This window comes from Triticum dicoccoides, chromosome 7A (assembly GCF_002162155.2).
Source record: "Triticum dicoccoides isolate Atlit2015 ecotype Zavitan chromosome 7A, WEW_v2.0, whole genome shotgun sequence".
NCBI classification, from domain to species: Eukaryota; Viridiplantae; Streptophyta; class Magnoliopsida; order Poales; family Poaceae; genus Triticum; species Triticum dicoccoides.
In genome coordinates, this window is record NC_041392.1 from 450835011 (window position 1) to 450859082 (window position 24072).

Sequence of the window (24072 nt, forward strand, 5' to 3'; positions counted from 1 at the left end):
CTACACATGAAAGTCCGATCTAATTAGGGCATCTACAGCTAAGCTTGTTATTAATTAACTCCGGAGCTTGTGCTAGTGGAGTACTTACAGAGCAAACCAGTTAGCATACATACATTGGCACAGCTCCATACACGCATCGTACGCGCGCGCACACGGCCGGACGAAAGAACTAATGGCGAGGCCGCACGCCGTGGTGGTGCCGTTTCCGGGCTCCGGCAACATCAACCCGGCGCTGCAGCTGGCCAAGCTGCTGCACCGCCACGGCGTCTACATCACCTTCGTCAACACCGAGCACAACCACCGCGTCATGGAGACCACGGAGGGCGCCGCTGCCGTGCGTGGCAGCGAGGGGTTCCAGTTCGAGGCGATCCCGGACGGGCTTGTGGAGGCTGACCGGGACGCCGGGGACTATGACCTCGTCCTGTCTGCCGCCACGAGCCACCGGTGCGCGGGGCCGCTGAGGGAGCTCATCCTGCGTGTCAATGGCAGGGCGGGCGTGCCACCGGTGACGTGCGTGGTGCCAACGGCGCTGATGAGCTTCGCGCTGGACGTGGCGCGGGAGCTGGGCGTGGCCAGCATGGTGCTCTGGGGAGGTAGCGCCGCATCGTTGATGGGTCACATGCGGCTCCGGGAGCTAAAGGAAAGAGGCTATTTGCCACTCAAAGGTAATACCAGAGCCAAATTATTAACCATGTTAGTATTTCACAAAAATGTGATGCCATTAATCGAATCATATGCTATACTCAATCACTAGAACGTGTGTGATTTTTACAGTGCATGTATTGTTCATCTTTACATCTTCAAAATTTACACACATGTACTATACATATGTGTTTGAATTTTTTTTTACTTCTGCTGTGTAAACGTATTATAAAAGTCATCTAAAACATATTACAAAAGTTTACAGAGGTGGATTTTTAAAAATAAAGAGCTTCATGAAACTCGTCCTCCATTTAGCATTTTCGGCCAAACTCCTCCCTATTGAGTGGCAACTCAATCGCCAAATCTATGATCAAAATAGGTGTTAGTGGGGAACATTTGAATTACACCTACCAAAATTCTTATGAAAGTCCTACGGTCTAAAAAATACTTCAAAATCGCTTCTGCATGAGGATTACCATAGCTAAGCTATATAACTGAGAATGCATTTCTAATCCAATTGACAATAAATACATAGAAGAGATAATTAATCTGTCGTATGATTTATCTAAATTGTTATCTTATAGCCATGTTGCATGCTTTTATCACTGTTATATTGTTACTTTTTTAATTGACGCTTTGCGAACCAGTGAACCAGCCCGTGATTAGACTAGCCACAGTGGGAGTAACTTCTAATATCGAGTCCAACTCAGCAAATCTGCTTATGTGGCAATGAGTTAATGAAGAGAGATGTAGTTTGAATAACTTAACTAGTTACTGTAACATCACATGTCCCAATGCAATATAAGTCTATAACCTAATAAATGAAGCTTTGCATGACACAACACTTAGGCTAGTCATAGTGGGGAGTAACTTAGACTAGTGTCATGCATATGACACTAGTCTTTGTTACTACCTTCATAGTGCAAAATAATATACAAGTAGTATCATAGATGATGCATTTATTACATCATAGACTCATTTTGCTTTGGGTTGCGTTATGTTACAGTAACATATTATGTTACTCCAAACACCTCTCTCCTTATTAACTCTATGCCACATAAGCAAACCTGTCTTGAAATGCACTATGTTATTTGCTAAGTTACTCCCACTATGATCAGCCTTATGTTACTATCCACAATGTAGATAGTAACATAGTCTAGGGATATGTGTATGTTATTACTGTATGTTACTCACCATTATGACTAGTCTTAGGAGTCTATTCTTATAGGGGTGCGCAAAAAAACATTTTGTCATTGTGATCAATGCACATCGAAAGGGTCGTTCTGACTCATCAAGACCTCCCATTAAAATAGATCAATCATCTCGCTCAAGGTGCATATGCATGTGTAAGTGAGATTCTCTCACAAGCTATAAAAGTCAAAGTATTGCAAGATCAGCTTAATTAAGCGCTTAACTTGATGTTATGATCTAGGGTATACTTTACTTGTAACTACATATGAGCCCCGAGATCCGCTGATCTCTTTATCTAGTACTACATCCGTCCCCAATTAGAGCATCTCCAGCCGTTGGCCCCCAGGCAACTCGGGAAATCGCCGTCTGGGGCCGAACCGGCGCTAAATTCGGTCTGGGGGTGATCGTGTTCCCAACCGACGTCCCCAGGGTCAGCCCCAGGCGCCTGTTTTAAATTTTTTTAACATTTATTTGACTAAAATTCGGCGAACGGGACAAATATTCGGTGAAACAGTACATTACTTCGGCGAACTGAAATAGTTTTTCACATAGATAAAATACTTAAGAGACCGCGACTACAAGTCGAATAACACACTGAGAGAGGCGAAGTCGCTGTCGTCAGCACCGCTGTCGTTGTCCTCGTCGTCCTTCTCCTCCTTCAGGCGGCCACCCCTGCTGGACCCTGCCCGGGGTCGCCCTAGCGGACCGGTGGCGGCGCATCGTCGTCGCTATCGTTGTCGAGGACGACGACGCCTCCCTCGTCGCGGCCGCGGCGCCGAGCGACGAACTGCTCAAAGGCGCGGTGCTGGTGCTCCAACTTCGTCCATGCTCAGTCTTCACGTGCCCACTTCATGGCCGCCGCGTCGTCAAGCCCTGACTCCGTCTTCACACCAGCGAGCCCTGGCTCCATCTTCACCCAGCGAGCCCCGGCTACGTCTTCGGCTTGGCGAAGTGGGGAGGAGTCGAGGAGGAGGCGCGCCCGACCTCGTTGATGACGATGTCGGCGTTGCGGGTGCGCCGGCTGAGCGGCGTCTCCGCGAGCTCGGCCTTGACGCCGAACAACGCCGACGACCCAGATGAGTGGGAGGAGGAGCGGGAGGAGGAAGAAGAGGAGTCGGCCCTCCTCGGTATCCATTGGCCGCCGCTCCGGCGAGGGACCGGGGTGGCAGGGTACGTCAACAGCGGCTCGTTGCCGCCCTCGAGGTGCTGGAGTATGGCGTGGAGAGTGCGGCCGGGGGCGCCCTACCACAGGCGGCGACCCTTGCTGTTCTTGGTCCCCCTTACCACCGGCGCCCCGTTGGTGGAGGCCAGCCGCTCCGCCTGCCGGCGCTGGAAGTACGCCGCCTATGCCTCGTGGTTGCCGGCGGCGTACTGCAGGAGGGCCCGCTGCTCCTCCGTCAGCGACGCCCGCACACGGTTAACCTCGTCGGCGAAGTAGTCGGCGCGCACGGTGACGTCGGGCAGTGGGGGAATGGGGACACCACCGGCGCTGAGCTTTCACCGCCCCGGTGTGTGCATGTCGGGAGGCGCCGGGCCGTTGGCCTCGAACAGCAGGTAGGCTTCCCACTCGTGTAATGAGTGGCGGCCGAAGCCATTGGCCGCCGCCCCATCACCGGGGAACCTCTCGCCCATCGTCGCGGCTGGGCACGGGGAGAAAGGGGAGGAACGTCGGCGGCGGCGGCGCACGGGGAGAGAGAGAGCTCGGCGGCTGTGGGCGGGGTGCGGCCATAGGCGAGGGAAGGCGCTGCTTATATAGTAGCCGGGGGGTGTGGGCGTCGTGTGTACGCGTGGCGGGAGGTGGTGCGTCGCTGCGCCGCGCCGCCCGTGAGGAATCAATGGAAGGCTGACCGGCGGCAGCCTTGGCATTGCTTCCCCGCGAGAAACCGAGATAATGAGGACGACGAGGCGCAGGGGTCGGGTCGCTGACTCGGCGGGCCCGCCGTTTTTTCGCGTCAAAAATGATTGCCCCAGCGTCCCTGTTGGGGAACATAGCATGCAATTTCAAAAAAATCCTACGATCACGCAAGATCTATCTAGGAGATGCATAGCAACGAGACAGGGAGAGTGTGTCCACGTACCCTCATAGACCGAAAGCGGAAGCGTTATGTTAACACGGTTGATGTAGTTGAACGTCTTCACGATCGAACTGTCGGTTCTATATCCGGCTTATCTCATAGTAGGGGTCCTAAGCTAGGCGTGTTGGAGCGATGGTAACATGGACACAGGATTTACCCAGGTTCGGGGTCCCTTGAAGAGATAATACCCTACGTCCTGCTTTTGATTGTATTGATATGAGGATAGTACATAGTACAGGTATCTACCACGAGATTGTAGTAATGAATATGATATTGTCTATTGACTAGCCTGTCCTCGGCTTATATATGCATCGTAGGCCTAGGGTTTAGGAGAGCCCTTGGCTTGAGCGCCAAGTCTTGTGAAGTCTTCCTTGTATGCGGCATGGGCTGCCTAAAGTGGCCCATTAGTGAATCTCCATGGGGGTCCTCGGCTCGGCCCACCTGGTCGGGAGACGACGTGGTGAGTACCCCCTAGTCCAGGACACCATAAGTAGGCTCCTGAACCGGTCTTCAAGTTACGGGCGCTCCTCGATTCTTCCGAACTGTTATTCATCTTCGGTCGTCGGTCTTGAAAACTGGTTCAAGAAATCTTCTCATCTTCGATCTTGAGGATCGCCGAAGTGAATCCGAAGAGTATACACGTTGGGTATCCGAGGAGCCCCTTTTAAGTTTTCAGCCTTTATCAATGCGTTGTTATTGTTATGCCACACCTCGGGTTTGAAGTTGTTTCCAGGCGGCAATGTCCTCTTGCGTCTGAGCTGCAATGCCGGACTGCATCTGAGGTATCCTCTTGCAGCCGAACTCCAACGTCGGACTGTATCCAAGCTCCATTGCCGGACTGTAGCCGAGCTCCAACGCCGGACTGCAACTGAGGTGGCACATAGTACCTCATGTTTGAAAAAGTTTGAAGCAATTTATCCGAGCTTAATGCTGAAAAGTTCTCTATGGAGCCAGCCGCTCGCGGCCGAGCTTTATGCCGGAAACATCCTATATGGATTTAGTCACTTGCATCCGAGCTTTATGTCGGATTGCTTTCAAGTTGTGAAATTTATTTACTGATGAGATGTATATAGCCAGTAGCCCTCAAGGTGTGTGTCAGCCTAAAACCCGAGATGTGCATTAGAGGAGATAGTGATCGGCGAACGGGCCCTTGAGAGAGGGTTTTGAGAAGTCACCGTAATATATTAGCTTGATGCCGGATAGGTCCCAGATGATGCCTATTGTTGTCCGAAGACGCGTTTGCCCATAGTTCGGTCAAGTCGAACACTGAGCCCTTTGAATTTTCTGCATTGAATAGGCAATGCAGTAGCCCCCGAGACACTGGTCGGATGGCAACACCATATCAGGGGATCGTTGTGCCCCTTTAATATTAGTAAATTATAAGCTCGAAGCCCAGTAGCCCCCGAGCCTTAATGCGGGCACGGGTGGCCGAATTAAGGATCGATATCCGGAGTAAAATCACAAATTATGTGTAATGATTCTATGTATCCAAGTACTCTACATCATTAATGCTCGGATCCGCATTGTACAAAAACCTTGTTGACCGACCATCGGCTTCAACCTCTTCGGCCAGTAGCCGAGGAGTGTTTCCTACTTTATAAAGCCGTTATAAGGGCAAAGATTTACGGAAAACAAGGCAATCCGGCCATACGGTTTTATAAACAAAGGTATGTAGAGAGATATGAAACATCTTTCAAAGAAAATAATCCCGCTATCGGTTCCTTTCTTTGGGTTGTCATGATGATCATGATCATGAAACCTCACCTCCGATCCATGTGGGAGGAAAATATTGAGGATTTAGTTTGGGGAAAGTTCCCGAACTCTATGGTATTAATGAACCAAAATTTTCACTTCCGTCGTTGCCGACCAATTATATCCTTTAAGATCGCTAGCTTTCGGCTTCACCCATTCTGAGGTAGTAACAACCACAGAGGTGCTCCCTTTACCGCCTAGCCGAACAATCGGGAACATAGGGGTAAGCACAAGAGCCAGACAGCCCAGCTTGGCCAAAATCATAAGTCAAATTGATGCATATATATGGCTTTATAACGATGATTACGGAAGGCAGCCTGAGGGAGTCCTGGATTAGGGGGTCTTCGGACAGCCGGACTACCTCCAATGGCCGGACTGTTAGACTATGAAGATACAAGATTGAAGACTTCGTCTCGTGTCCGGATGGGACTCTACTTGGCGTGGAAGGCAAGCTAGGCGATACGGATATGGATATCTCCTCCTTTGTAACCGACCTTGTGTAACCCTAACCCTCTCCGGTGTCTATATAAACGGGAGGGTTTTAGTCCGTAGGACAACAATCATAACATACAATCATATCATAGGCTAGCTTCTAGGGTTTAGCCTCTCTGATCTCGTGGTAGATCTACTCTTGTACTACTCATATCATCAATATTAATCAAGCAGGACGTAGGGTTTTACCTCCATCAAGAGGGCCCGAATCTGGGTAAAACATCGTGTCCCCTGCCTCCTGTTACCATCCGGCCTAGACGCACAGTTTGGGACCCCCTACCCGAGATCCGCCGGTTTTTACACCGACATTGGTGCTTTCATTGAGAGTTCCTCTGTGTCGTCGCCGTTAGGCTTGATGGCTCCTACTATCATCGATAGCGATGCGGTCCAGGGTGAGTCTTTTCTCCCCGGACAGATCTTCGTATTCGGCTGCTTTGCACTGCGGGCTAATTCGCTTGGCCATCTGGAGCAGATTGAAAGCTACGCCCCTGGCCATTAGGTCAGATTTGGAGGTTTGAACTACACGGCCGACATCCCCGGAGACTTGATCTTTGACGGATTCGAGCCACAGCTGGGCGCGCCGCACTGTCGCGATGGGTATGACCTAGCTCTGCCACCAAACAGTACCCCAGAGGCCGCGCCCGCATCAGCTCCGACCCTTATCTCGGAGCCAACTGCGCCAATCAAGGACAGGTGGCTAGACACCGCCTCTGGGGCTGCAGTCTCGACGACGATCGAGCCAAACACCAGCATAATCCTCCGCACAGCCCGTGACTCCAAGGTGCCGGACTCTTTTTCTGACTCCGAACCATCCGCGCCCCTGCCAATCGAATCCGATTGGGCGCCGGTCATGGAATTCACCGCCGCGGATATCTTTCAGCACTCACCCTTCGGCGACATTCTGAATTCACTAAGGTCTCTCTCTTTGTCAGGAGAGCCCTAGCCGGATTATGGCCAACAGGATTGGGATGCGGACGACGAAGAAATTCGACGCCCACCCACCACCCACTTCATAGCCACTGTCGATGATTTAACCGACATGCTCGACTTCGACTCCGAAGACATCGACGGTATGGACGACGATGTAGGAGACGAACATGAACCAGCACCTATAGGGCACTGGAAAGCCACCTTGTCATATGACATATACATGGTGGATACACCCAACGAAGGCAATGGCGACGAGATAGTGGAGGATGACCCCTCCAAGAAGCAACCCAAGCGCCGACGTCAGCGGCGCCGCTCTAAGCCCCGCCAAAGCAAAAGTGGTGATACCGGCACAGGAGATAATAACACTCCAGATAGTGCCGAAGACAACAACAATCCCCTCCAGCAAGATTTAGAGCAGGAGGACGAAGGAGCCAGCTCTCCTGAGAGAGCGGCAGACGGAGAGGAGGAGGATGATCACATGCCCCCCTCCGAAGACGAGGCAAGCCTCGGCGACGATGAATTCACCGTACCAGAGGATCCCGTCGAACAATAGCGCTTCAAGCGCCGGCTTATGGCCACGGCAAATAGCCTGAAGAAAAAGTAGCAGCAGCTTCAAGCTGATCAAGATCTGCTAGCTGACAAATGGACTGAAGTCCTCGCGGCCGAGGAATATAAACTCGAGCGTCCTTCCAAGAGTTACCCAAGGCGCAGGTTACTACCCCGACTGGAGGAAGAAGCGTATGATACAGCTGATCGGCCACCTTGTGGCTGCGATAGAGAGGCATTCCAGCCAAAAGCTCAGCCTCCACCCCAACGCCATTCAAATAAAAAGGCATGGGGAGATACGCCAGACCTGCGAGACATATTGGAGGACAAGGCAAAGCATTCAAGATTGATCTATGGATCACGAGGGCGCACCACTTTGCGAGACGACAAACATCACGCCGGATACAGTAAAAGCAAATCCGGTCGGGCCGAACACAGCGGGCAAGACCCATTCGAGCTGTGTCGCGATATAGCCTAATACAGAGGCGCCGCATACCCCTTATGCTTCACAGACGAAGTAATGGAACATCAATTCCCAGAAGGTTTCAAACCTGTAAATATTGAATCATACGATGGCACAACAGATCCCGCAGTATGGATTAAGGATTTCCTCCTCCACATCCACATGGCCCGCGGCGATGACTTACACGCCATCAAATACCTCCCACTAAAGCTCAAAGGACCAGCGCGGCATTGGCTTAACAACTTGCCAGCGGACTCCATTAGCTGTTGGGAAGATCTGGAAGCCGCATTACTCGACAACTTTCAGGGCACTTATGTGCGACCACCAGACGCCGATGATTTAAGCCACATAATTCAGCAGCCAGAAGAGTCGGCCAGGCAATTCTGGACTCGGTTCCTTACAAAGAAAAATCAAATCGTTGACTGTCCGGATGCGGAGGCCTTAGCGGCTTTCAAGCACAACATCCGAGACGAGTGGCTAGCCCGGCACCCTGGTCAGGAAAAGCCGAAATCTATGGCAGCTCTCACGACGCTCATGACCCACTTTTGTGCGGGAGAAGACAGCTGGCTGGCTCGCAGTAATAACATATCAAAGAACCATGGTACTTCAGATACCAAGGACGGCAATAGCAGGTCACGTCGCAACAAGCATAAGCGCCACATTAACAGCGAAAATACTGAGGATAGGGCAGTCAATGCCGGATTCAAAGGCTCTAAACCCGGTTAGCGGAAAAAGCCATTCAAACAAAGTACGCCGGGTCCGTCCATCTTGGACCGTATACTCGATCGCTCGTGTCAAATACACGGCACCCCAGACAAGCCATCCAATCACACCAACAAGGATTGTTGGGTGTTCAAGCAGGCCGGCAAGTTAATTGCCGAAAATAAGGACAAGGGGCCGCATAGCGATGACGAGGAGGAGCCCTGGCAGCCGCACACTGGAGGACAGAAGAGGTTTCCCTCGCAAGTGCGGACGGTGAACATGATATAAACAACCCACATCCCCAAGAGGGAGCGGAAGCGTGCGCTCAGGGACGTATATGCGTTGGAGCCAGTCACCCCAAAGTTCAACCCTTGGTCCTCCTGTCCGATCACCTTCGATCGCAGGGACCACCCCACTACTATCTGTCATGGTGGATTCGCCGCACTGGTCCTAGACCCAATCATCGACGGATTTCACCTCACTCGAGTCATTATGGACGGCGGCAACAGCCTGAACCTGCTTTATCAGGACACAGTGTGCAAAATGGGTATAGACCCCTCAAGGATCAAACCCACAAAAACGACCTTTAAGGGCGTCATTCCAGGCGTAGAGGCCCATTGCACAGGCTCAATTACACTGGAAGTGATCTTCGGATCCCCGGATAACTTCCGAAGCGAAGAGTTAATCTTCGATATAGTCCCGTTCCGCAGTGGTTATCACGCGCTGCTCGGGCGAACCGCATTTGCTAGATTCAATGCGGTACCACATTATGCATACCTCAAGCTCAAGATGTCAGGACCTCGCGGAGTTATCACAGTTAATGGAAATACAGAGCGCTCTCTCCGAACAGAGGAGCACACCGCGGCCCTCGCAGCAGAAGCGCAAAGCAGCCTCTCAAGGCAATCAACCAGTTCGGCGTTTCAAAGCCCGGACACCTTCAAGCGTGCTCGGGGCAATCGGCAAATAGACCACCCGGCGCGATCTGAGCTCGCGTAGCAATACGACGGCCACCCCAATCCCAGCACAACGGCGATATTCGTGCCGCGCGTACATAATTACGCATTAAAAATACCATGGACACAGGTGGGGAGGGGGGCACAACTGCGGCACGCCCCAAAACGGGGCCTAAACCGCACTAGGGGCTTCCCGTTTGGTTATTTTTCTTTTTTCTTTCAGGACCTTAATATCTGGAGACACTGTCCGGCAGCACTATTGCCGAACACATGATACAGCAACTAAGGAGGCAGATAGCTACGTTATACCACGGAATTCCCAGGTTGATTACAGTAATGAGCGAAATATTCGATTTCATATCATTCCTCAGCTTGCCCTTGGAAGGGACATAGTCCTACTCTTTGCTTATCGCACTATATGTATCACCCTGCTTTAACGCAATTTTTCAATAAACAATGCATGACATTACGACTATTATTGCATTCTTGTTATATATATATATATATATATATATATATGTGTGTGTGTGTGTGTGTGTGTGTGTGTGTGTGTGTGTGTGTGTGTGTTCATTAATGACGCATTGCAACCATACACTCTGGTACGGCCAATACACCAGGGGCTTACGTACCCCACAATACGGTGTGAAAAGTCCGAACACTTTCACAAGTGCGGCACCCCGAACTTATAGCATTATATGCATCAGCTCCGAATCATGTCTTTGGTCAAATGTTGGGGTTTACCCGGCTCCTATGTTTTGGTACCTTACGTTCGCTCTATCGGCTAAGGTAGCGCTAGGAGAACTACTGCGATTGTGCCCCGGTTCTGCCGGGCTGAGCACCTCAGTAGAGAAAGCTAAAACTGACTGTCATGATAAGGCGAGAGACTGGTCGCTGTTCGGCGAGGTTTTTCGAGTCCCTAAAGACTTATGCCGCTTAGGGCGAGGGGCCGTCCCTGTCCGGCTTACAGGCGTGTATCGCGCCCCGAATTCGGCCTTCCGAATACCAGGCGCTTCGCCGAAATTTAAAATTATAGAATTCTATGGCTAAGTGAGAGTGATAAAGCATTATTAGTCTGGTTGCCTTGTTCATTGTGCTGAGCACCTCTCTCGAAGGACCCAAACATGGGAACAAGAGTGCTCAGGTTTATCCCGAACACCCCAGCACTCGTGGCATGGGGGCAGAAGTCGAGGACTAGCCATCTCTTAGATTGGATAAACAGCCAAACAGAAGGTAATATTTTAAATTCCAACAAGCGTTGCATAGCGCATATGAAACAAGTTTTCCTACATATAGGATAAAACGAGCAAGTTTCATTCAAATATTACATCTTTCGAACACTCATCCGCGATGAGACGGGCGCCCGGCAGAACACCCTCGTAGTACATCTCGGGGTGGCGGTGCTCCTTGCCCTTTGGCGGCCCCTCCTTAATCAGCTTCGCGGCGTCTAGCTTGACCCACTGCAATTTCACACGGGCGAAAGCCCGGCGTGCACCTTCAATGCAGACATATTGCTTGACGACCTCCAGCCGCGGGCAGGCATCCACGAGCCGCCTCACCAGGCCGAAGAAGCTGTTCGAAAGGGCGTCGCCAGGCCACAAACGGACTATAAAGCTCTTCATGGCCTGATCGGCCGCCTTATGTAGCTCGACCATCTGCTTCAGCTGGTCGCTCATTGGCACCGGATGTTCGGCCTCGGCATACTGAGACCAGAACAGCTTCTCTGTCGAGCTTTTGTCCTCAGCCTGGTAAAATTGTGCGGCATCGGACACACTGCGGGGCAAATCTGCGAATGCTCCTGAAGAGCTCCGGATCCGGGTAAGTAATCGGGAATTTACTTTTACATGCTTGCTTTGCATATAGAAAGCCTTACCCGCCGCTATCTTCTTCATCGCGTCGATCTCTTGGAGGGCCTTTTGGGCTTCGGCTTTGGCGTTTTTTACACTCTCGAGGGCCGCGGCAAGCTTAGACTCCCGTGTCTTTGAGTCAAGCTACAACGCCTCGTGCTTCGCCACGAGAGCCTAGAGCTCTTGCTGCACCTCGCCCACCCGAGCCTCGTGCTTCTCTCGCTCGGTGCGCTCCTTGGACGCTTTATCTTCAGCCTCGGTTAGCGCTTGCTTCAGGGTCGCCACCTCGGTCGTGGCCCTTGACAAACATACAATGATCCTGTCATTTTGCAATCGCGTCCTTTTTATATATACCTATCTATAGACTGGGTATTACTTACCCTTGTTCTCTTTGAGCTGCCTCTTGGCAAGGCCGAACTCTTTCTTGGACCCCTCGAGGTCCTGCTTCAGTACGGCGATCTTCGTAGTTAGTGCGACGGATGCCAGTAGCGAAGCCTGCATATGCATATTGACATACTTATATTAGACTCGTGCGATATTATTTGATCCTCTGTTCGGCTTTTCTTTGTGAACACCGAACAAAGCATCAGGGGATACTGTCTATGCGGTAATATTTCTACTACATTTTAAAAACACTTACCTCAAAGCCTGTTAGAAGGCTGGCACAGGCTTCAGTCAATCCGCTCTTGGCGGACTGAACCTTCTGGATCACCGCACTCATGATAGTGCGGTGCTCCTCGTCGATGGAAGCGCTGCGAAGCGCTTCCAGCAGATTGTCCGGTGCCTCTGGATGGACAGAGGTCACCGGCACAGGCTTTTTGCCCCTCTTAGAAGGAGGCTGCCTGCCCGAGTCCGGAACCGCTGGAGGGTCCGGCACGGTGTTCGGCTGAGGGCCGAACTCGGAGCTCTCGGGGCCCCCGTCCCCGCGGCTCCCAGAGTCCGGAAGGTCGCCTTGAGGCGCCTCCAGGACTGTCTCCCCTTGATTCGGTGCCTCTTGAGACAACACCTCGGCGTCGTCGGCAGGATGAGGGGAGGTGGCGGTCGGGACTGGATCGCTATCCATGTCCGACAAGCCCAAGGAGCCGTCCGATGATACATCGATACTGGCTCATGGCGGCCTGCATAATTGCGTTCCGCATTAGGGAAAGCAGTGCGACAAAGGAATCCTAGGAGTTACTCTGGTATCCGAATACTTACGATCTCCCCGGGGGCTTGACCCTGGGCAACCACTCGCCTTCGCCTTCATCGGCGGCGGTGGAACTGTCCAGAAGGAGAGTCCTTCCCTTCTTGGACCCTCCAGCCTCCCCGGTTGGGGCGGCCTTTCTTTTCTTGTCTCCCCCAGTCGGTGGGGTAGCATCTTCTTCTTCTTCTTCCTCGTCTTCGGGGGAAGAGTGCGCCGCAGAGTCATCGGACGGTGAGTCCGGCAACGCCGGGCATCGGGAACTCTTTCGGGTTCCCTTGGCCTTCTTGGTCTTCTCTGGCACCTTATAAGGGGCCGGAGTTAGCATCTTCGCCAGAAGAGCGTCTGCGGGGCCTTCGGGCAAAGGAGCCGGACAGTCGATCTGTCCGGCCATCTTTTGCCAGTCCTGTCAAAGGTATGGGAGTTTAGATCCCGCATAGAGTCAATCTATATAAAAAAGTATCATGTGAAAGGTAAAGCAGCTTACTGCACTGGCTTGGCGCTTCACGCTGAATCCGCGATCCTCAGTAATAGGGGGAGAGACCTCGGCACTTTTGAACAGCACCCTCCAGGCGTCTTCATGAGTCGTGTCGAAGAGCCTGTTCAGAGTCCGGTGCTGCGCCGGATTGAACTCCCACAAGGTGAACTCCCGTTGTTGGCACGGGAGTATCCGGCGGATGAGCATAACCTGGACTATGTTGACAAGCTTGAGCTTCTTGTCCACCATGTTTTGAATACATGTTTGGAGTCTGGTTAGCTCTTTCAAACTACCCCAGGACATGCCCTTCTCTTTCCAGGAGGTGAGCCGCATGGGGATGCCATATCAGAACTCGGGGGCCGCTACCCATGCGGGGTCGCGCGGCTCGGTGGTATAGAACCACCCCGATTGCCACCCCTTTATGGTTTCCACAAAGGAGCCCTCGAGCCATGTTATGTTGGGCATCTTGCCCACCATGGCGCCTCCGCACTCCGCCTAGCGGCCGCCCACTACCTTCGGCTTGACATTGAAGGTCTTCAGTCATAGGCCGAAGTGGGGCTTGATGCGGAGGAAGGCCTCGCACACGACGATAAACGCCGAGATGTTGAGGATGAAGTTCGGGGACAGATCGTGGAAATCCAGGTCGTAATAAAACATGATCCCCCGGACGAAGGGATGGAGAGGGAATCCCAGTCCGCGGAGGAAATGGGTGAGGAATACCACCCTCTCATGGGGCCTGGGGGTGGGGATGAGCTTCCCCTATCTGGGAGCTGGTGCGTGATGTTGTCGGGCAGGTATCCGGCTCTCCTCAGTTTCTTGATGTCTCCCTCCGTGACGGAGGAGACCATCCACTTGCCTCCTGCTCCAGACATGACTGGAGAAGGTCGAGGTGGAAAGTGCGGACTTGGGCACTAGAGCTCGAGTGTGCGAGAACGGATGAGCAAAGGAGGAAGAAGGCGTGGATAGAAAGGTGAATCCTTATCCCTTTATATGGTCGGACGAAACTAAGCATCCCCACTTGCCTGGTAAAACTCGCTTATCCCCCAAGCGCCGCAATTGATGGCGCGGTTGGGTTACCCACGCCCGTATTGATGAGAATCCCGTAATAAGGGGACACGATCTCTGCTTTGATAAGACGTGTCGAAAAACTGCCTCGCGTTATGTGCGGGGCTGGTTAAAAGAAACGGTTCAAATAATCACCGGGCCATGACGCAACGTCATGCTGCCAAAACAAGCCAGCAGATTAGATCTGCGAAAATATTATTCTCTCTACGGTGGAATGTGGAATTTATTTTCCAGGGTCGGACACTATCCTCGTATTCAAATTCTTCTGTGATGTATTCGGAGAAGGAACCCGCCTTGCAATGCCGAAGACAATACTGCGCGCCGGACTCATCGTCATTGAAGCCTGGTTCAGGGGCTACTGAGGGAGTCCTGGATTAGGGGGTCTCCGGACAGCCGGACTACCTCCAATGGCCGGACTGTTAGATTATAAAGATACAAGGTTGAAGACTTCATCTCGTGTCCGGATGGGACTCTACTTGGCGTGGAAGGCAAGCTAGGCGATACGGATATGGATATCTCCTCCTTTGTAACCGACCTTGTGTGACCCTAACCCTCTCCGTTGTCTATATAAACCGGAGGGTTTTAGTCCGTAGGACAACAATCATAACATACAATCATACCATAGGCCAGCTTCTAGGGTTTAGCCTCTCTGATCTCGTGGTAGATCTACTCTTGTACTACTCATATCATTAATATTAATCAAGCAGGACGTAGGGTTTTACCTCCATCAAGAGGGCCCGAACCTGGGTAAAACATCGTGTCCCCTGCCTCCTGTTACCATCCGGCCTAGACGCATAGTTCGGGACCCCCTACCCGAGATCCGCCGGTTTTGACACCGACACAGCCCTCGTATATGAAATACGAGCGCCGATGATATGTTTATTTTGACTCTGTTGCGACCGTTTATTTGTTGAAAGTGGCCCATTGACAGCTTCCACCCCCTTGTAGATGCTACTCAGGGTGTTTCTGCAATAACAAAACAACCCTTAGCCGACGTCTAGGTGCCCGAAGGCGGTTGTGTTAGTAGAAAGAAGGCAATCAAATATGCGGGATTTATAACTTTCACTTAGACTTAGTCATAGGAGCTTTAAACTGGGGAAGCTGGCTACGAGCCCCCGGTTAGTGTTCGGCACCTACTGAAGTCTAGCCATTAACACTTCGGCCAATGTTATGAAAGGCCCATCGTCTAACATGGGGTAATCGGTATCGATCTATAATTTGACATCGTCATCGGATCGCTGACCAGTTTACGCCCATTATGACAGTCAGTTTCCGGCTTTCTCCACTAAGGTGCTTAACCATTCGAGCTGAAAGCACAATCGCAGTGGTTCTCCCTTTGCACACCTAGCCGAACAAAGCGGAACATAGGAGGCAAGCACAGGAGCCGGGCAACCCAACTATTGACCAAAGACACAATTCGAAACTGATGCATATAGAGCAATATCCGAGAATGTTTTTGCCGAATCTCTAAAGGTGCCCGGCGTTGCACTGCGAGACTTATGCTGGAAACACACAAATAGTTTAAAAGTGCCATAGACTTGGAAAACCAAAAACATCAGTAAAAACTTGACGTCCGAACTAGATCAAGTGTTCGGTACCAATACGAAAATTGGTCTTAAAAAATATGCTTCTGTCGTGCTTTAACATGACACATCCTATCTCAAAAATTCAAGCGAGTCAGCCTACGGCTTCAACCTTCTATCCCGAAGGCGGAGTACTTCTCGTTAGGCCAGTTTAGCAAACTAAACTTTAGCGGCTTTGAGAGAGAAATTAGGCTCCTCGGCTATTGACCACACACTCGCGTCGAAAAAATGAGTGATAAAAAAGATTTTGCAACGACTAAGAAGAATAATACTTATTATAAAACAGCTCACATAAATTTAAGAGCCCCCAAGTGATTTGGTAAAATAATTTTATGTATAATGATTGTATGTATCGAAGTACGTATATCATATATGTGTTCATCCAAACTTTGAACGCGTCTTAACCGACCGTCGGCTTCTCCCTCTTTGGTCAAGGGCCTAAAAGTGTTATATACTCCATCTATCGAGAATATCGACGGTGTTTCCGATAACCAGACAATCAGGCCATAAGGCTGTAACAGACAAATCACGCTCAGGAAACTTATGCTATATTACTGATGAAGTATAAGAAGCATCTTCGAAGAAAATAGTACCCCCACCGGTACCTTTCTTCAGTTGCTCATTGTTACTATGAGACTTGTGCAATAGATTTTTTGTATTCATGAGTTCTGTTGTGTGCCGACCATGATTGAATACAATAAGAGTGCTAGCTTTTGGCTTCATCCAGTCTGAGGTCCGAGCTCGGATGACCCGATCGTGACAATCGCAGAGGTGCTCCCTTTACTCCCTAGCCGAACAGTCGGGAACATCGGGGTAAACACAAGAGCAAGGCAACCCAGCTTGCGGAACACTTAGGTCAACATGGTGAATATTGTGGCGTAATACACGAACAAGAAATGATGCCGTACAAGTATAATCATATGCAAGAGGAAAGGCTTCATAAAGGAAGCCCCCAAGTAAACGGAGTATTTGAATTTGTGTGTCACAAACAAAGTTTTGACAAGAAATTTTTTCACAAACAACTCTTTGCCAAAGAAAAAGTATAATGCTTGGTCGAACCGAACAAAATTTAAAACTGAAAGCTTTTGAGCATGAAAGCGACTTAGCTGATTAATGTGCTTGATGTCAATGACGCAGGCCGAGATTGCGGTGGGACGAGGTCCCAGCCCCCGAGCCGGTCCTGAGATGGCCGAGCAAGGAGTTCGGCATTCCAAAGTGGTGACATAGCACGGTCGATGTGACGAGCCGAAATCCTCAGTCCGGCTGAGGCGTGATGATGACGTCAGCACGCCGAGGTGAACGCGCGACGCAGCCGAAATCGTTAACACAGGGACACGCACTGAGGCGACGCCACAACTTGATCGATGCAGGCAGAACAACGACGTCGGCCCACAGAGTTGACCGCATGACGCAGTCGAAGTTGATTACCTACACACATAAAATAGTGCAAGCAAGAAATAACAACAATAGTAATAGTTGAAAGAAAAAATGATTATTTGCACAATTAAGTTTATGTAAAGTAGATAAAAGAAAAATAGTCTGGCGCCTAGGTCAATGAAGACGGAGGAGTGACGATGTATTTTTATAGGGTAGATCCGGTTGCAGATATGGCGTTCGCCAGACTGCGGACAAAAAATCCACATCCATGTGATGATGAAGCGCTAGTGCAAGGCTAGTTTGCACTGTTTGTTAATTAGACCTCAAAAACCGTGTTGCAAAAACTAGCATTTTTGCATTAGTAGTTTGGCCTATACACGCGGTAGAGAAACTACTACCAGTGGACGATAGCAACCAATTGTGCCGAATTAAAGAAAGGAAAGAGCACAAAGAAATAGAAAAGACTTCCTGGATGGCCGCTGCCCCTGTCGGAGTATCACAAGACTGCATCGAGCTGACCAATATGCAGAACAGCTGATCTGAACGTGAAGGTTGGTCTGACGAAGGTTCTGATGCGTAGGTCGGCCTGCCCGATTGACGCAGACAGAAAGTGTTTGTACATGCGTCATTAAATATCTCTGTAGAAAATAATGCAATACAAACAGACAAAAAATATATTCTGCATGTTATAATTTTACGTGTTGACCAAATAGTTAGGAAGAAATAAACACGCTCGACTACGATGACCGTAGCAAACCGAGGTGAGAAAACAAAAGTGATCTGGACAAAACTAGTATCAACTAGTACCTAGACTACATTGGTTTTGATCTTATACGTTGAAGTAGTAGTACTCAAATTACCAGAATCTACCAATCAAATCTAGGATATCGCACTGTAAAACTAGTAGCCAACCAGGTTAGCAATGCCCCAGGTCCATGCACTTTTTAACAAAAGGTAGAGGAGGACCGGCAGCCGAGCTAAGGGCCGAAATAAAAAACAAAAAGAAAGGAATCTTCCTTGATACGCCTGACCGAGGCGAGATGTGATCGGCCCATGGATCGCCCCTGTTTTTGCACTGACCCAAGCAGTGTATCTGCAACCCCAAGGTGCTGCTGCATGCACACGTTTCTTCGGGAGTTTCTATGGCGCTTGGGGTAGCAATTTTGTGATTAATATTGCTTTCTATAACCGCAGCGGTGTCCCGATCTAACACACTGTCAGGCGACGGGTACGACCATCGTCGTTAAAATTTTCCTGATCTTGGTTTGACCGCGAACAAAGTAGCCCCATTCGGCAGCAACAATTTGCAAAAAGAGATGATATACATAAAATAGATCTAACTAGAAGAATATCATCTGATTGTCCCATCAATCCGTGACGATCGTCCAGCAGGCTCTCAATGAAAGCACCAATGCCGGTTCTATACCCGGCGTACCTCATAGTAGGGGTCTTAAGTTAGGCGTCTTGGAGCGATGGTAACATGGACACAGGATTTTACCCAGGTTCGAGCTCCCTTGAAAAGATAATACCCTACGTCCTGCTTTTGATTGTATTGATATGAGGATAGTACATACTACAAGTATCTACCACGAGATTGTAGTAATGAATATGAGATTATCTATTGACTAGCCTGGCCTCGGCTTTTATATGCATCCTAGGCCTAGGCTTTAGGGGAGCCCTTGACTTGAGCGCCAAGTCTTGTGGAGTCTTTATTGTATGCGGCATGGGCTACCTAAATTGGCCCATTAGTGAAACGTCATGGGGTCCTCGGCCCGACCCACCTGGTCGGGAGACGACATGGTGAGTACCCCCTAGTCCAGGACACCCTCACCAACTGATCTAAGTACCGAACGTACGGCACCTCCGTGTTCAACACACGTTCAGCTCAATGACGTCCCTCGAACTCTTGATCCAGTAGAGGGTCGAGGGAGAGTTTCGTCAGCACGACGGCATGGTGACGATGATGGTAATGTGATCTGCGTAGGGCTTCGCCTAAGCACTACGACACTATGACCGAAGGAGTAAACTGTGGAGGGGGCTCCGCACACAGCTAAGAGAATTCTTGGTGTGCCTTTGGGGTGCCCCCCGCCCCCGTATATAAAGGGGGGAGGAGGAGGCAGGCGGCCAGGAAGGGCGAGCAAGGGGGAGTCCTACTTGGACTCCTAGTCCAAGTAGGATTCACACCCTTCCCCTTTTCCTTTCTCCACCGAAGGGAATAGGAAGGAGAGGGAAAGGGAAAGGGAAGGGGGGTCGCGCCCCTCCTCCTTGTCCTATTCGGACTTCCTAGGAGGGGGCGCGCGCCACCCCCGCATGCTTTCCTTTCTCTCCCTTTACGCCCATGTAGGCCTAACACTTTCCTGGGGGTTCCGGTAACCCCTCGGTACTCCAGAAAAATACCCGAATCACTCGGAATCATTCCGATGTCCGAATACTATCTTCCAATATATGAATCTTTACCTCTTGACAATTTTGAGAGTCCTCATCATGTCCGTGATCTCATCCGGGACTCCGAACAAACTTCGGTCACCAAAACACATAACTCATAATACAAATCGTCATCGATCGTTAAGCGTGCGGACCCTACCGGTTCGAGAACTATGTAGACATGACTGAGACACATCTCTGGTCAATAACCAATAGCGGAAACTAGATGCTCGTATTGGCTCCTACATATTCTATGAAGATCTTTATCGGTCAAACCGCATAACAACATACGTTATTCCCTTTGTCATAAGTATGTTACTTCCCGAGATTCGATCGTCGGTATTATCATACCTAGTTCAATCTCGTTACCCGCAAGTCTCTTTATTCATTCCGTAATGCATCATCCCGTAACTAACTCATTAGTCACATTGCTTGCAAGGCTTATAGTGATGTGCATTACCGAGAGGGCCCAGAGATACCTCTCCGATACACAGAGTGACAAATCCTAATCTTGATCTATGCCATCTCAACAAACACCTTTGGAGACACCTATAGAGAATCTTTATAATCACCCAGTTACGTTGTGATGTTTGATAGCACACAAGGTGTTCCTCCGGTATTCGGGAGTTGCACAATCTCATAGTCAGAGGAATATGTATAAGTCATGAAGGAAGCAATAGCAATAAAACTAAACGATCGTAATGCTAAGCTAATGGATGGGTCTTGTCCATCACATCATTCTCTAATGATATGATCATGTTCATCAAATGACAATACATGTCTATGGTCAGGAAACTTAACCATCTTTGATTAACAAGCTAGTCAAGTAGAGGCATACTAGGGACACTCTATTTTGTCTATGTATTCACACATGTACTAAGTTCCCGGTTAATACAATTCTAGCATGAATAATAAACATTTATCATGATATAAGAAAATATAAATACCAACTTTATTATTAGCTCTAGGGCATATTTCCTTCACTCTCCCACTTGCACTAGAGTCAATAATCTAGATTACATAGTAATGATTCTAACACCCATGGAGTCTTGGTGTTGATCATGTGTTGCTCGTGGAAGAGGCTTAGTCAAGGGTCTGCAACATTCAGAACCGTATGTATCTTGCAAATCTCTATGTCTCCCTTCTTGACTTGATCGCGGATGGAATTGAAGCGTCTCTTGATGTGTTTGGTTCTCTTGTGAAATTTGGATTCCTTCGCCAAGGCAATAGCTCCAGTATTGTCACAAAAGATTTTTATTGGACGCGATGCACTAGGTATTACACCTAGAACGGATATGAACTCCTTCATCCGGACTCCTTCATTTGCTGCTTCCGAAGTAGCTATGTACTCCGCTTCACACATAGATCCCGCCACGACGCTCTGCTTGAAACTGCACCAACTTACAGCTCCACCATTCAATATAAATACGTATCCGGTTTGTGACTTAGAGTCATCCAGATCAGTGTCAAAGCTTGCATCGACGTAACCATTTACGACAAGCTCGGTGTCGCCTCCATAAATGAGAAATATATCCTTAGTCCTTTTCAGTTATTTCAGGATGTTCTTGACCGATGTCCAGTGATCCACTCCTGGATTACTTTGGTACCTTCCTTCTAAACTTATAGCAAGGCAGACATCAGGTCTGGTACACAACATTGCATACATTATAGAACCTATGGCTTAGGCATATGGAATGACCTTCATTTTCTCTCTATCTTCGGTAGTGGTCGGGCATTGAGTCTAACTCAATTTCACACCTTGTAACACAGGCAAGAACCCTTTTTTTAACTTATCCATTTTGAACTTCTTCAAAACTTTATCAAGGTATTTGCTTTGTGAAAGTCCAATTAAGCGTCTTGATCTATCTCTATAGATCTTGATGCCCAATATATAAGCAGCTTCACCGAGGTCTTTCATTGAAAAATTCTTATTCGAGTATCCTTTTATGCTATCCAGAAATTATGTATTATTTTCAATCAACAATATGACATCCACATATAATACTAGAAATGCTACAGAGCTCCCACTCACTTTCTTGCAAATACAGGCTTCTTCAAAAGTCTGTATAAAATCATATGCTTTGATCACACTATCAAAGCATATATTCTAACTCTGAGAGGCTTGCATCAGTCCATAAATGGATCCCTGGAGCTTGCACACTTTGTTAGCACCTTTAGGATCGACAAAACCTTCTGGTTGCATCATATACAACTCTTCTTTAAGATATCCACTAAGGAATGCAGTTTTGACATCCATTTGCCAAATTTCATAATCATAAAATGCGGTAATTGCTAAGATGATTCGGACGGACTTGAGCATCGCTACGGGTGAGAAGGTCTCATCATAGTCAACTCCTTGAACTTGTGGAAAATCTTTCGCAACAAGTCGGGCTTGGTAGACAGTAACATTACCATCAGCGTCAGTCTTTTTCTTGAAGATTCATTTATTCTCTATGGCTTGTCGGTCATCGGGCAAGTCTACCAAAGTCCACACTATGTTCTCATACATGGATCCCATCTCATTAGTCACATTGCTTGCAAGGCTTACAGTGATGTGCATTACCGAGAGGATCCAGAGATACCTCTCCGATACACGGAGTGACAAATCATAATCTTGATCTATGCCAACTCAACAAACACCTTCGAAGACATCTGTAGAGCATCTTTATAATCAACCAGTTACACTGTGACGTTTGATAGCACACAAGGTGTTCCTCCAGTATTCGAGAGTTGCACGATCTCATAGTCAAATGAATATGCATAAGTCATGAAGAAAGCAATAGCAATAAAATTAAACAATCATAATGCTAAGCTAATGGATGGGTCTTGTCCATCACATCATTCTCTAATGATGTGATCCCGTTCATCAAATGACAACACATGTCTATGATCAGAAAACGTAACCATCTTTGATTAACGAGCTAGTTAAGTAGAGGCATACTAGGGACATTATGTTTTGTCTATGTATTCACACATGTACTAAGTTTCCGGTTAATACAATTATAGCATTAATAATAAACATTTATTATGATATAAGAAAATATAAATAACAACTTTATTATTGCCTCTAGGGCATATTTTCTTCAGCCCCGGGGTGTCCCCCAGCGCTCCGGGTTCGGGCTGGGTCCGTCGGTGCCAGTTTCGGCCGAAACCGGCGAAAAATAGGCTCTTGGGGCGCGACTGGACCGATTTTTGGGCGTCGACTCTAAAAAATTGCCTGGGAGGGTCTGTTGGGGACGCGGCTGGAGATGCTCTTACGTGTCGCTCAAATGGTTGTATATAGTACTCCCTTCTTTTCAAAATATAAGGCGCGTGATTTCATATTTTTATCGCATAACTTTGACTATGAATTTTACTTATTTGCCTACAAAATTATGATAAAGACATATAAGATAAAATTGTTTTGCAAGACAAATACAATGATACTATTAATACATGTTTCATCCATGTATTTTGGTATATATACATATATATTAGTGGTCAAAGTTGTGCATCAAGGACCGTGCAGAGTCCAACGCGGCTTATATTTTGAAAAGGAGGAAGTACTATTTTAGTGCTAGATACGTACATTTGAGCGACAAGTAATTCTGCACGGACGGAGTACTTCTTAAAGAAAATCTAAAGAGTACATCTAAAACTTCTCAAATAAAATCTAAACTGATATAGTGTGTCGGAATAAAATATAATATTCTAAATTTCTATGAAGACAAACTATGAAAGCGATCTGGACACCACCAAAAGAGAGAACAACATTAGCCAAGTTGCTTTTCATTCCCCTCTTGCAAGGTGACTAAGGAAATTCTTCCTCCCCTGGATATTCGCCGGCGTGCCTATGAATTCGCTCCCCTTCGCTTGCAGCTCTAGTGACAGGAAAGGAATTTCTGGTGCCTCGACTCTGGCCAATAGATAGCTAGATAGGGTTTTAGTCCTCGCAGGGGCGGCACACCGACCGATGATTGCACTTCTTCCTCAAGACAGTCTTTCGGGCACCCATTCGCCTCAAATTCGTCTGTCGGGACAGGTTAGAGGAACTCCGGCGTAGATTTCTACTAGCTCCCCAGGGCGACGAGATTAGGCTTTTCCATGGTGCATACGCAACTACAAGATTTGGTGTCAGATTCTTCAGATCGATTCAATGACGAGGACTGCGATTCTGAGGTGCTGGTCATGAGAAGCACGTGCTCGAAGACTTCTCGGTTGTCACCAACAAGGTCAGGCCGGCTCCGGTATGGAAGCGGCACAAGCGACACATCGACGACTCATTCTGACGGAAGCAATGGCCATTCAGCGGTCCATGGATTTCAATGTAATTTTTACTATGCTTGAGGTGCTTTGTACATCTGGTGATTTTTTATAATAGATCTGATCCTTTTTG

The 24072-nt window shown here is 48.8% G+C and overlaps 1 protein-coding gene across 1 annotated transcript in view; it reads left to right on the forward strand.

Annotated features, from left to right (window-relative positions):
• The first annotated feature begins 128 nt into the window (after positions 1-128).
• The window catches only part of LOC119330939 (UDP-glycosyltransferase 85A3-like), a 26836-nt gene continuing 2892 nt past the window's right edge, over positions 129-24072 (forward strand). Inside the window, exon 1 of the mRNA XM_037604082.1 lies at positions 129-665. Within this exon, the coding sequence (XP_037459979.1) occupies positions 173-665 (493 nt within the window). The 5' untranslated portion in view covers positions 129-172. The remainder of the gene's footprint in view (positions 666-24072) is intronic.